Raw genomic sequence first — 14,754 nt, 5'->3', positions numbered from 1 at the left:
AGGACACCTGCTATGTACCACAAAGGATGCTCATGGACCGTGAAGTTTTCTAACTCAAGAGGCTTTCTACTCAGGTAGATAGCATTTGTGTCCAAGAGTCCTGGGATGGTGAAGAGGTCACCTCTGTTTTGGGAAGCTGGCTTTAGCCTCATGTGTGAGTTGTCCAGATGCTCACGGAGGCTCACCCTGCTCTCTCCGCCAGCTCACGGGCAGCTGGGGAACACAGCGGCATGTGGATCAGCTTCCTCCCTCTCTCCCTCCTTCCCGTCTTTCACCTCCTCCTTCCCTCCCTTCCTCCCTCTTCCCAAAAATATTTAATGAGAATCTACTATGTTCCAAATATCTTCTGGCTTCCAAGGATTTAACGATAAACCAGAAACCGAAAGAGAGAAACTCCCTCTGGTACATAAAGAGTTTGGTCCGGGGACCAGGCTCTATACCAGAGAAATCCTAAGCAGTTGGAATGTTGCCAGTGGGGACTGACAGAGGTTCAGAAGGCTGGCCGCATCCAAAGGGCCTCCGCAGAGTGACCCCCTTGGGAGAGGGCAGTAACTGAACCCTCGTGCAGCTGCCTAGGGCAGACGGGGACAGCAGCGGAGGTCAGGGGTCATTTTTTTCCCCTGAGACCTTCCTGAAGCCTGCTGGGCTTCCCATCACTCAACCAGGCAATTAGCAGTTGAGAGGACACTCTGTAGGCACCGCAGGGCTCTGGCCTTAGGTTACTCCTCCCCAGGCTCCCCTCCGCTCAGCTGTGGCCACTGAGGAGGCAGTTCAGTTGGCCTTGTGGGCCTCCTCCCTCCACGACAATGACGACAAGCTCTCAGCCTTTCATTCCTTCAGTCTTCGCTCAACAAATACTTGCTGAATGCAGTGAACTCTGTGCTGAGCCTTGAGAATACACAAGGATGAATAACTCCAGCATCTGTCCACAAGCATCTCTGAGTATTCGTGATATGCAGCCTCCGTGAGATCCCCCAGCATCACGGGGGTGTGCCTGGACACCACTGTGGAGAGGCGCAGAATCTAACAAAGAGGCGACGGGAAAATGGTGATGGGAAAGGCATGGGAAGAACATGGGATCAGTGCCTGGAGTTCTGAGCTTCTGGAGCCGGTTTCGTCCCCTGGGTGAGGAAGGACGGGCCAGATCTCTGACAGACTCCTGGGAACCTGTGAAGTCTAAGAATAACTCAAGCATCGCCTGGTGTCACTCAACTTATCTAAGAAGGTATCCAGAATTTCCAGTGCTGAAAAGCTCCGGTTTTCCTGGCGTCCCAGGGAGACCAAGCAACACGCTGATGAGAAGTGACTTCATCACAGTTTCCACCTGCATCAGGCTGAGTCAAGCTCGGAACTTGCTGCACAAGGACCAGGCCGGCCTTGTGGGCCTCCTCCCTCCACGACAATGACGACAAGCTCTCAGCCTTTCATTCCTTCCGTCTTCACTCAGCAAATACTTGCTGAATGCCGTGAACTCGGCCTTGAGGATACACAGGGATGAATAACCCCAGCATCTGTCCACAAGCATCTCTGAGTATTCGTGATATGCAGCCTCTGTGAGATCCGCCAGCATCACGGGGGCGTGCCTGGACACCACTGTGGAGAGGCGCAGAACCTAACAAAGAGGCGACCCTGCTGGGGAGAACAGAGGGTGGCAGACGCCTTGCCAGGGAGGCATCCCGTTACGGGAGACAGTGCTGAGGCTGTCTCGGCAGGTTTCCTGGAGGACAGGATCCCGAGAACAAGTAGGAGTGGAAGACAAAAGCTGCTCTAAGCAGAGGGTTCATCTAGGCGCATCCAGGGAGGGTAATAATTTTTTTGATGTGGCTGTAGTGTCCATCTAGTGCAGGAACACAAGGCTCGGCAGGTCGAAGGTGCCAGATGATGAAGACTCTAGGTACCTTGTGGAGGAACTTGACTTCTTTTTCCTCTGTGGGTAATAGGGAGCCCTTGAAAGTTTTAAATAGGCTCAGACTTACCTTTTAGAAAAAGAAACGGTGAGGGTCGAGGAGAGGAGACAGTAGGGCTGGGAGGAGGAGCCCCGTGCAGGATTAGATGTGGAGGTCAGGAAGAGGGAGAAGGTGGGACAATACTCAGCCTTGGGTCTTGGGGACATTTACTGAGGGAATTAAGGAGGCTTCAGAGGAGGCAATGATGTGGGTTCTATTTGCATCAATGACGGTAACTGTGGAATGTGGCTTATGTCATCAGAGGGGAGGGGTAAAGGAGAGGGAGCTGGGAGGAGGGAGAGAGGTCCTTATGATGGTGGGCATCAAAGGAATGAGAGCACCTGTGGATACTCAGGCAGAGGTGGAGGGCAGAGGATGAGTAGAAGGGAGGATGAATTCCCCAGAGGAGTCCTCTGCAACCCTAAACAGACATAGCCGAATTCCCCAGAGGAGTCCTCTGCAACCCTAAACAGACATAGCCATATTCCCAGATTGCTCTTTCGGGTTTTGATGAAAAGCCTGGCACAAAGGCAGCAGGAAATTCTTGGCTATTTCATCACTAACCTAGAGACTTCAGGCATGTGTGAAATTGCTCTGACTCCTGTAATGTGACTCAGTCATACTCTGTCCGTCAGACATGGGAGTGTGACTGAGCAGGCTCAGAGACGTCCCGGCACCTCAGGGAAGGGAGAGCCCAGAGCTGGGCGGGCATGGGCGGGTGGGATTGGGAGAGGGGTGGAACGAGAAGCTCCAACCTGTAACTATAAATCCCAGTTGCTAGGATACGTGGGTGTCTTTCCTCTTTGTTACAAGCGAGATTCACTTTCTGCCCTATATTTTTAAGTTATCAACAAAATCACCACGACCTGAAGTAGACTGTCTTGTAGGTGGGAAGAGAGAGCTGCATTTGTTGCTCATTTCTCATCTCTGTTCATTTCTTCCTTTCCTTCTTCTCCTTCCCCTTTTCCCTTCTTTCTGTCTATCCTTCCTTCACTCTTTCCTTCTTCGCTTCCTTTCCCTCTCTTGCCTATTTACCCTGCTTACCACGTATGGAGTCTGGAGCTAACGAAGCCCCAGGTTCATAAAGTTAAATTTCTTTAGGCCATGGAGCATGGACATAGTCAACTGAGCTTTGAAATCTTGACTGGGAAGATGGTATCTTTGGGTGGAGGGAAACTTTTTTCCCAATTGTGGGTGCATGGCCTGCCTCTGAAGTGCTAATTTTAGTTCAATAAACACTGCGTCTTTTCCACACATGAACCATGTTTGAGACAACTCGAGGTGAGTGGCTTAGAGCAGGGTAGGACTCACATCCTCAGTCTCTGCTGGGGTCAAGACCTGGGAATCATGAGGCAACCAATCAGTAAGGCTGACTCGTGTGGGCCTTGATGTCTCCTTCCCTGTGCTTGGCTCCATTCAGCTCCTGTTCCCAAGGCATCCAGTGTTTTCCTAGCTCCATGCTTTGGGAATGTAATAGGATAACACATCGTTCCTGCCTCCGAGGAGTTCAGGATCTTGAGGGTAAATGATGTCCACATATGGAACAGATAGTACTATGCAGGATTAAATATCTGAGTGAGCGAGTCGGCCAGGGAGGCTACTGGAGACCAGGTAGGTGGTGGCAGCATGTGAACTGTAGATGGATGGAGAAGACAGCAAAGGCCATTCTGAGCCGCAGAAATTACGGGACTGTGTATAACTCACTTCCTCCTTATGCCTCCAGACCCAAGCACGGTGCCTGGTGCTTAGCAGAAACCAAACACCTGCAAATTTAAATGAAAGCAACAAATGTCACTTCTGATTCGTTCAGTCTATTTAACACCTCTGTGTTAATTTCAACAGTTTATCATCCAAGTAATGCATAATCATTGCAGAAAATCAGAAAATGTAGGAAAGAAAAGAAAAAGAAATGTGCATGATCCCCCACCCACGAGAAATTGCAGTTAACATCTTAATATGGTCAATCCAAGCTTTTTTCCCTAATTACTGACATATGTGTAATATGTATGTTATATATGTATATATAACATATGTAATATGCACGTTATATATGTATATAATGTATGTAACATGCATGTCATATATGTATATATGTAATATACATGTTATGTATGTGTATATATAATATATGTAATATGCATGTTATATATGTATATGTAATATATGTAATATGTGCATTATATGTACATATGATGTAAGTAATATGCATGTTATATATGCATATATGTAATATATATGTTATATATGTATAATATGTCATATATATAATATATGTAATATACATATCATATATGTATATAATATATGTAATTTGTATGTTACATACTATATGTAATGTTATATTATTTACATATATGTAATATATAATTATATAGTTGTTTACATATATATGTAACATGAATTACATATATAATATGTATATATATTACGTATATGTTATACATATATGTTATACATATGTATTACATATATATGTAACATATATGTGTTATACATAGATATTACATATATATGTTATGCATATGTATTACATATATGTGTTGTACATATGTATTACGTATATATGTTATGCATATGTATTACATATATATGTAAATAATTAGGAAAAAAGCTTGGATTGACCATATTATTGACATATATATGTCAATAATTAGGGAAAAAAGCTTGGATTGACTATATATAAATATATATAAATGTTTAGAGAGACTTACGTAAATTAGTTTTTCATGTTGCTCATACTGCTGTAACTTGATGTACACCTTTTTCTTTCTAATTCACTTTGCTTAAGCTTTGGTCCATACCCCTCAGCGTCTGCTTATATTGCAGTTCTCGGGGAACATCTGTCTCTGCCACTGGACTGACAGCTCTTAGCAGGCAGTGCTGATGGCTTCCCTATCTTTGCGTCCCCACTGGCTCATCCAGGACCAGCTCCTCGCAGGTCATCAGTGTAAGCTGGGAGAACTGAAAACAAGCCCTGCTCAAGACACTCCACTGATGAGAGCAAATGGGCAGATTAAGAAGCTGTGAGGGACAGTCCAGTTCCCTAGTGGAGGGAGGCACATGGCATACGTGCCACTGGATGGAGGAACCCTTGCCCTGGTGTGATGGATGCCTGGCTCCTCTGCAGCCATCCCCTCCCTGCTGCCTGCTTCACGGCACCTGTATGCTCGGTCTCCATCCTCTCCAGCTGGGAAAACAAGGTACCTCAGTGTATGTGTTTCCAGCAGCCTCCTTGGCTATTTTTACTCCCTTTGAGTCCCACGCCCCGGATATCTACCTACTCTCCGAGAAGAGGAATCCTCCTTTCTCTATTTACTCACTGTGGAGGCTCCCATGGCATCCTCTCCTCCAGGCTCCAGCTATGGAGATAACACTGTAGCTGGCAAGGGCCCCAGGAAACCTGAGCATCCCACGTGCCAGAGATCCACAGTCAGGCTGAGCAGGGCTGGCTCAGGGCCTGGAGACGAGGCTTTCCCAGGAAGTGCACACTCATACCTGGTGCCCCAGGCAGCTCATGAGTCAGTCTCTGATATCCTTGCTTGCACCCACGTCTCTGGTATTCATTACTTGAAGGTGGTGGTGCTCAGGAAGGCCAGAAGAACGGTCTGCAGCTTGAGACCAGACTGCTAGAGGCCCTTCCACTCAGCACTTTGTTCACTCAGGACAGGAAGAAAGCTCCATTTTAAGGCCATATTGCAGTATCTTCTCCAAAGATTTACAGACTGCTTTTGTGTGTTATATTCTAGCTCCCTTGGGGATTTTGGTCTGCACACCCCTTTTCTGACAGGATGTACACACCCTGGGCTAGAAGTCACTGTGATTTGAGAAGCGAGCATGAGATATAAGGTCCAGAGAACCGTATTTGAACCCTGATAACTTCTCTTAACATCGTGTGATCTTAGACAAATTTGTTGGCTTCTTTAAGCATTGATTGTATCTTTGAATAACAGGGGCAGTAACCCTCTGCTCTACCAAACTGGCTCGTTGTAAAGATTCCCATAAAGGAAGAAATGCTAAACACCTCACAAGTGGTCCAATGTCCTCCAGAGGAGAAAGAATAAGACGCCCCCATCTTCCTAAGAAGAGGTGCAAGTCGTATCTTAAAAATTCAAAGCAGCCCAAAGTGACAGCCAGTTGTCCAGCCTACTCTGGAATTTTTCAAGCTCCAGTTCAGGAAATAAGTAGCCGGGAGCTTTAAATCCAGCGGAAGACCCCAGGAATGCCCTGGCAACCATCATGATATCTCTGTTTTCACTGATGGTGGTGAGGACGAGACTAATAATGACCAGAATAAGAAAGGCTAAAAATTACTCAGCGCTTCTTACATGCCAGGTTTAGGGCAAAGGGCTTTGCCGGCATTATTCCATGGAGTTCTCATGCAACAGGCACGGCCATGAGCACTGTTATTATCTTTATTTGGTGGCTGAGGAAACAGCTCTGAGGGGTCACATAGCTAGCAAGCGCTAGAGCTGGAACAAGCCAGACAGCACTTTGTCTGTGAGAGTTTTCTCTGTCACCTTCTCACTGAGCTTCCCTTGGCCCAATGTTGTCCTATGAGCCTCAGAGGCATCGAGGATCCTCTTGGTTGGTTTCTGTTACTACTGTAACAAATTACTGCAAATTTAGTAGCTTAAACAACACACAGGTATTACCTTGTAGTTCCGCAGGTCAGATCGACATAGGTCTCACTTGGCTAATATCAGGCTGTTGACAGGGTTGTACTTCTTCTGGAGGCTCAAGGGGAAAATTCATTTCCTTGCCTTTCCCACCTGCTAGAGGCTGCTCACATTCCTTGGCTTCTGGCCCCTTCATTCATTTTCAAAATGCCTCACTCCAACATCTGCTTCTGCTGACATATCTCCCCTCTCTGACATTGACTCTCTTGCCTCCCTCTTATAAGGACCTTTGTGGTTACAGTGAGCCCACCTGCATAATCCAGGAAAACTTCCCTGCTTCAAGGTCCTTGACTTAATCCCATCTTCAAAGTTCCTTTTGCTGTGTATGGTGATCTAGTCACAGGTTCTGGGGATTGGAATGTGGACATCTACGCACGGGAGGGTGGGCTTTATAGTGTATAGACACTATTCAGGCTTTACATCAGGGCAACAGTGAGCAGGGGAAATAAGACAACTAGAAAAATTCCCTTTCCAGTGTTAAACTCCAGAATCAGCCTGTAGTGGGTGAGAGCATCACTGTGCAAAGCCCCTCATGGAGGCAGTTCCCAGGCCACAGTACAGTACAGAGAAACAAAGGGCAGTCAGGGATGAAGGTTTGCAGGGCTCCCAAATCTGTCCAGGGCTGGAGGTGTTCAGATGACCTGATGGGCATGTCTAGTTTTGCTCACCATCAAAACCTGAGGTTGTTATGCAATCTCATGCTCACCAAGTGCCAGCAGATTATGACATCATCTTCCAGGAGTTTTCCTACAGGAAGACAGTGTATCTGACAACATTGATACTCAGGTTTCTCTTTGTAAACTGATGTCATCATATTCTTTGGTGAGTTAGGTGCAGTGAATCAGTGTCCACAGGATTGATCAGCTCAGGAGCATGGGCTAAGGATCTTGGGCATGGACTAAGAAGCTTAGCCATGCTAAGGCTAAGCGTTGGATTTCTGGGAACAGTCATCCAGATAGTGCCACCCTGGGGAGGGTCATTGGGGGTCTGCCAGCTGTCCTGTCCCTGGCTGTGACAGATACTGCCTTTCCAACACAGGTACTCAATCCCTGGTTATTTATGTTCACTTCCATTTTTGTCAGATGTGTGGATCAGGCTGTGATTCACCATACTTATTACTATTTTCACTTCAATAGCCATGTTTTACAAGCCAATTATATAAAATGAATCTTGCTAGAAAAAAATCACAATAAAAAATAAAATACGATTCAAGAGGCAGAGTGCTATGATAGAGATAGGGCAGAAGGCAGGGCTTATATTCCAGCTCTGTCCCCAACTCTCCATGTGATCCAGGGAAAGCTTCCTTCCATCTCTGGGTCTCAGATTACTTTTCTGTAAAACAAGGGGCATGATCTAAATCATCAGTTCTCAATCCCAGTGATGCAGCAGAACCACTTGATGGACTTCTGAAGAATGTCAAAGCCTGGATTTTACTGGGGTTGAGAACCCCCAGCTCTGAATGATGGCGAAGGCCCTCTCCACATCTATTCTATCATCCCGTGAAATGTCTAGAATTTGTTTATGAAAATCTGTGTTTGAATTTGTTTTAGGCATCCATCTTGCTTGCTTAACGGTAAATTCAACTGAACAGGGAAATGAAAACTGAGCACCTACAGCCTCCAATACACTCAGTTAGACCCCTTAGGGATTCCTGCACTAAAGAACTTACCATGTGGTCAGATGGGTGGTCATGTGCCCAAACAATGATAAGTAAGGGGGGATGGACACTGCTCCTTTTAGAATTCCCCGAACTCATGTTTTAAATGGGTCATTCCTTTAACTTCTACTGGACTTCCCTTTCCAGAAATTCAGAGCCTGTGTTCTACCTTCTTGCTCATGCTTCTCCACCAGGAGGGCAGAGACAGATCTGATGCATAGAGATTCAGTAGCCACAGGAGCCCACCTGCCTCCCAACCCTGTGGTCTTTACCTAGGCCTGCCCTGAGTGCTGGAATTTAGAAATGACACAGCACCAGTTTTCATTTTTAACATTTATTGAATGCTTACTGTATGCCAGAGACTATGACAAGAGTTTAATGTGTGTTAACTCATTTAATCTGCAAATGGACCCATGAGATAAACACCACTTCCTTCACCATTTGACAGGAGAGGAAGTGAGGTAGAGAGCCCGTATCACTTGTTCAAGGTCACACCACTGGTAAATGGGGAGCTGGGATTCAAACTCAGAGACTAGCTCTAGAACGCACACTCCCAACCACTTATAGATTCTGTGCCCTTCATGAAATGTTCTTATGGCTACCAAAAATAATGCTTCCAAACAATGAATACCAGGGGAAATCTTGATATTAAAATGTTAGGTGAAAAGTTAGTAAAATAAACTCTTCTAAGTACTATGAGAAAGATGATGAAAAATACAGACAAAACTAAACTACCCCCTGCCCAGAAAAACTATACATATAAAAACAATGACTGGAAGGAAAATAGCAAAATATTAACAGTATTTTAGAGAGAGAATTATAGGCGATTTAAAAATTCTTCCATTTTTTGTGGCGTTTTAAAATAATGAGTATGCTTTCTTTATAATCTCATTCCCTAGTGACAAGTAAATACTCTTATCATTTTGCTGTTAGAAAACATCAAGTCTAAGGTCTGGTATCATAAAAAAATAGTTCTGGTTTCAAAACGGCAGGTCAGCAATTTGAAATGTAGAATACATTTTCTCATGGAAGTAAGGATATCCATAGTGATGGTTTTTTTTTCTTTTTAAAACGTACGGTTCTAGGAGCTGTGCTAAGAACTTTGTCTGTATTTCTTCATTCAGTGGGTTAGGAATGTTTCCAGCCTCCTTTTCCGGTGATGGTTAAGTAACTTGCGCGAGGTTGCACAGGTGAAGAGCGCAAGGGTGGGAACCGATCTCTCTCTCCAGGGTCTGTGTTACAAGTGTGCTGACATTTCTCACTGCAGCCCATTTCAACAAGCATGGATCGAAGGTACTGCCTTTTTCTCCCAGTCCTATTTTCTCTCACTGCAGTTTTCATTGTGAATATGCCATATTTGGCCACCCTTTCCAGCTGAATAAATTTTGGTAACTATCCTGGGGACCCGACTCCCTTAGAACATTGTTTGCTGAGAAAATAAGCTTTGGATTCCACCACGGGCTTTTAAAACCTATACGCTCCTCCTCTTCACCTCTCCCATCCTTCCCAGGTTAGATGCTCTTCTCATAGGGATGACCAGAACTGGTGCCCCACGCCCGGAAACCTCCAGATGAGTCGAGAGCTTTTGCTCCACCCTCAGTATACACCTGTCTCTGCCACCTCACCTCGAGCTGGCCAAGGGCACCTTCCTTAACACAAGTAAATAAGCCATTCCTAGACTTCTGCCCTTTTTTTTTTTTTTTTTTTTTTGAGACGGAGTTTTGCTTTTGTTACCCAGGCTGGAGTGCAATGGCGCGATCTCGGCTCACCGCAACCTCCGCCTCCTGGGTTCAGGCAATTCTCCTGCCTCAGCCTCCTGAGTAGCTGGAATTATAGGCACGCGCCACCATGCCCAGCTAATTTTTTTTTGTATTTTTAGTAGAGACGGGGTTTCACCATGTTGACCAGGTTGGTCTCGATCTCTTGACCTTGTGATCCACCCACCTCGGCCTCCCAAAGTGCTGGGATTACAGGCTTGAGCCACCGCGCCCGGCCGACTTCTGCCCTTTTAAAGGCAGTGTTATTGCTGTTTGTGAGCTCTTCCGGTGCATTAAATTCAGGCAAGGAGAGAAGCCCAACCACCCACACTATCTGCATCAGATCTGCCTAAAATAACATCACATTCATAGTTCTGGTTATGGCATCATCTAGGAATGAAAAAAAAAATCTTGTTAGATCATGTGCTTGGGTCTACAATTTTATTTTGGATCTCTATTCTTATTCTAAAAAGGGCCATTTAATTTCCATCTTGGGAATTTACTTCTTCAGTTTCTATACCAAAGAGAAAACAGACCTTATGTTCATCCCAGAGGTATAGAGTCGTACTGGCCCAGCTCAGAAAAGAGAAGGCATAGCAGAGCTGCCTGTGAGATAGATAGGTGCCATGTACAATCCGCACAGCTCCCTCACCATTCCAGAGGCCTGCAGTTCTCAGAGGATCTTCCTGTGGGTTAATACTTGAGATGCTTATGGAGGGAGGAACTGGGTCCCTGGGATGTGAGGGGAGGGAGTCACCCATGCCTTTATGAAAGATGCTTCTAGCATCCCGCACACGGTCGGCACCTCCTGATGCTACGTCAGGAACTGAGTATAAAAGGCAGAGGCTTCTGACAGCGCCTCAGTCTACCTGTCTCCTGAGTGATCTGCTGCAGTACCTGACCCAGGTAGAGTACTTCTCAGAACCAGGATGGGCTCTTGGTGCTGGTGTTTTGGGCAGAAGGAGCCCCTGTGTGGAGGCTGAGGCCATTCTGGAAGAAAGACAAGGGGAAAACAGGATTTTGGAAGGGAGGGTTCTTCTGGAAGGGGATGGTGGAAGGTAGGTGAAGGGAATGAGGGCCTGATGTCTTTCTGAAGTTCCAATGAATTCATTTGAAAAGATGGAGTTACTAGGTGGAAATCATTTGTATAGTTCTTGTTACTGGTCTTGGGAGACTGGGTTTTAAAAATCTGGTCATCTTAGGCCGGGTGCCATGGCTTATGCGTGTACCTGTAATCCCAGCACTTTGGGAGGCCGAGGCAGGCGGATCATGAGGTCAGGAGTTCAAGACCAGCCTGACCAACATGGTGAAACCCTGTCTAAACTCAAAGTACAAAAATTAGCTGGGCATGGTGGTGTGTAGCTGGGAATAGTCCCAGCTACTAAGGAGGCTGAGGCAGGAGAATCGCTTGAATCCGGGAGGCAGAGGTTGCAGTGAGCTGAGATCACATCACTGCACTCCAGCCTGGGCAACAGAGCGAGTCTCAAAAAATAAATAAATAAATAAATAAATAAATAAAAATAAAAATCTGGTCATCTTAGAGATAAAATCTATTGAAATTATAGTTCAATTTTCAAGTCAAGGAAGTGACCTTGGGCTTGTATTGTTTTTCAGCTTTATTCAGCTCCTACAGAGATGTCCTGCCAGCAGAGCCAGCAGCAGTGCCAGCCTCCTCCCAAATGTACCCCTAAATGCCCACCCAAGTGCCCCCCAAAATGCCCTCCCCAGTGCCCAGCCCCGTGCCCACCTCCAGTCCCTTCTTCTTGTGGCTCCAGCTCTGGGGGCTGCTGCAGCTCTGGGGGCGGTGGCTGCTGCAGCTCTGGGGGCGGTGGCTGCTGCCTGAGCCACCACAGACCCCGCCGGTCCCTCCGACGCAGACCTCAGAGCTCCAGCTGCTGTGGCAGTGGCAGTGGCAGTGGCCAGCAGTCTGGGGGTTCCAGCTGCTGCCATAGCTCTGGAGGCTCCGGCTGCTGCCACAGCTCTGGGGGTTGCTGCTGACCTGGGCCATGAGGAGCATGGAGGGACAGCACTGGCAGAGCCCAGCTGCCGAGGATCTGAGTCAGCCCGAGGCTTCTCTTCTCTCGTTTCCCACGGAAGGTCATCTGAAATGCTTTGAGTTCCCTCCTTTATCCTGCCCGTGTTCACTCCACTGTGGGGTTGAGGTCTAGCCCGTGCTATTCTCTGGCCTGGTTTTCCCTCTCAGATATAGTTCTTTGGCAAACGAGGTGTTGAAATTCAGTTCCGAAGCTGTTTTCTCTGTAACAATAAAGCTTTTGATTCCTGGCATCACTGCCTCCTGATGACATTGTTTTGTCTCTCCCACCCCCTACCTGCTGCACCAAGCCGTCTTCCCTTCTCTTCTCTTGGGTGCAAGTGAACATTCTACACACTTGTTTAAAGAAGTGCATTTTGGTAGTGAAGTTACTTAGGCCTCTGGAAAAAAATAGTCCTTTCTATGCTCTGGATTCTGGAACTTTAAGCTGGAAGGAAAGAGTCAAGTCTGAGACCATTACGCCAGACACAAGACCGTATGAGGATGACCAGGAATGAGTCTGAAGAGAACGGCTGGACTCAGAAGGGTCACATTCTGAGAGCGTTTCCTTCAAGCATGGGTCACGGTTTGAAACATTGCTTAGCCCCTATTCATGGGGAATAAGATTGCCTGAAGTGCTCATCCTGGGCTCCAATACGTGGCCACTCCCTACTTTTCTGATTATTTTAAGTCCAGGTGTTTCCGTCCGTTGGCTAGAGGGAGAGCTGGGTGGGCAAGATAGTTTCTGGAGGAGTGAGTTTAGGAGGCAGGTATGAAACGTCTGAGCGCGTTTTCCCTGCGTGCTGAAATCCTGGATTTGAGTCTGAGTAAAGAACACCCTCCTCTGCAAAGACTGTCTCTACATGGTTGCGGGGTGTGTGTGTGTGTGTGTGTGTGTGTGTGTGTGTGTGTGTGTGTAGTGAGAGGTGGTAAGAGTATGGGGGTTTTGTCACTGTGTTGGTTTTCCAAGTAACATTTCTTTAGGAATGGGCTGGTTCCTTCAGGATATACTCATAAAGTACCTAGAAAAGATAACTTGAAAAGTTAATTCCAAATTAGCCTTTTATATACAAGATAAACAATTGATGCCTCCTTTGATAAGAGTTAACAACGATACATAAAGTAAGTTAGTTTACGAGATCATAGCATGTCCACAGAATGAGCAGGCACTTGCCCGGATCACTCATCTCCTTATACTGATTCTACCAAACATTCTTCACTTTTTTTTTTTTTTTTAAATTTGGTGGGGCGTGGTGGCTCATGCCTATAATCCCAGCACTTTGGAAGCTGAGGTGGGTGGATCACAAGGTCAAGAGATCGAGACCATCCTGCTCAACATGGTGAAACCCCGTCTCTGCTAAAAATACAAAAATTAGCTGGGCATGGTGGCACACGCCTGTAGTCCCAGCTACTTGGGAGGCTGAGGCAGGAGAATTGCCTGAACCCAGGAGGCGGAGGTTGCGGTGAGCCGAGATTGCACCATTGCACTCCAGCCTGGGTAACAAGAGCGAAACTCCGTCTCAAAATAAATAAATAAATAAATAAATAAATAAATAAATAAATAAATAAATAAATAAAAAACTTTACCCATTTCCACAGAGGAGATCCTGCCTCTGTCTTGTTATTTCATTACTTCCTTCTCTGTTTTAATATTGACTTCACTTTTTGGAATGTCTCACCTATACTCACCAACAGGTGCCCTAGGTACTGGGAACCTGTTAATCAGGCTCTAAATCCACGTTAGATGAAACTGGTATCTTTTGTGACTTATCTTTCCTTGCTAATTCCTTGGTGCCACTCCCTGTTCACTCACCCCTAAACCTGTCTCTCACCCTTAATTCTTGAATTCTTAGTCTTGGACTTTTGAGTAGAGTTCACATTCATAGTTGTGGGTGATTGCTTTGATTAAGAAGCAGTTCTGAAGTTGCCTGCCAGAGTGTCCTTCAATTTTTAAAAATCAGTTATTCTAAAAACACTGTAAACAGTGATAAATCATGCACACTTTGGACCTTTGGAAAGAACTTTCTCTCATTTTCCTTCTTTCCCTCCCTCTTTTCTTCTTCCTTTCTCATCTTCTTTCTTTTCTTTTGCAGTGTGCAGTGTCCCTTGGGAGAACCTATCTTCGAAGGGAGATCGGTGGTTGGGGGGTGGGAAAAGAAGCAGACGTCCCACAGGCTGACTTGCCTTTTTTGCAATTGGGCCACTGTCCTGCACGCATTTTTCTCTCAGTCATACCGTGCTGCGTTATGGGGATATGGTAACCTGACTACACTCACAACTTTTCTAGCTTTATGGTTCCTTAACTTTGCCTATGATTTTCTTCCCGTCTCCAGTGACAGAGAGAAATCACCCCTGGGATTCCTACATATGCATCTCTGTTATCATCTTCACTCACTGTATCTTGAAGGGTATGGATGAAATCCAGCAGGCTTATCACATAGCTTGTGGTCTGCCTCGGGAGCCAAGGACCAAGAACCAGAGAGATGAGAATCGGATAACAAATAGGTGAACTACCACCTACCAAGTAGATGACCACACAGGAACGGATGTGTGGGCAAGTGGAGCCGTGTGTGTGTGTGTGTGTGTGTGTGTGTGTGTGTGTGTGTGTGCATTGCAGACGAGAGCAGAAGGGGTTCCAGACTTCCCTTCATTTGAGCCCCCACGCCTTCTGTTAGCATACACACAG

General features: G+C 46.1%; 1 protein-coding gene across 1 annotated transcript; it reads left to right on the top strand.

Moving 5' to 3' along the window:
• The first annotated feature begins 10,884 nt into the window (after positions 1–10,884).
• LOC120360169 (late cornified envelope protein 5A) lies at positions 10,885–12,322 on the top strand. Its single transcript, XM_074389695.1, has 2 exons — positions 10,885–10,942; positions 11,651–12,322. The coding sequence occupies exon 2, from the start codon at positions 11,672–11,674 to the stop codon at positions 12,032–12,034; it is 363 nt and encodes a 120-aa protein (XP_074245796.1). The 5' UTR covers positions 10,885–10,942; positions 11,651–11,671; the 3' UTR covers positions 12,035–12,322.
• The last annotated feature ends 2,432 nt before the right edge of the window (positions 12,323–14,754 follow it).

This window comes from Saimiri boliviensis, chromosome 19 (genome assembly GCF_048565385.1).
Source record: "Saimiri boliviensis isolate mSaiBol1 chromosome 19, mSaiBol1.pri, whole genome shotgun sequence".
Lineage (NCBI taxonomy): Eukaryota > Metazoa > Chordata > Mammalia > Primates > Cebidae > Saimiri > Saimiri boliviensis.
This window is presented reverse-complemented; position numbering and strand designations above follow the sequence as displayed.

What these genes read in the sequence shown, in the direction of transcription:
- LOC120360169 (XM_074389695.1), top strand. Translation starts at nt 11,672, where the DNA reads ATGTCCTGCCAGCAGAGCCAGCAGCAGTGCCAGCCTCCTCCCAAATGT.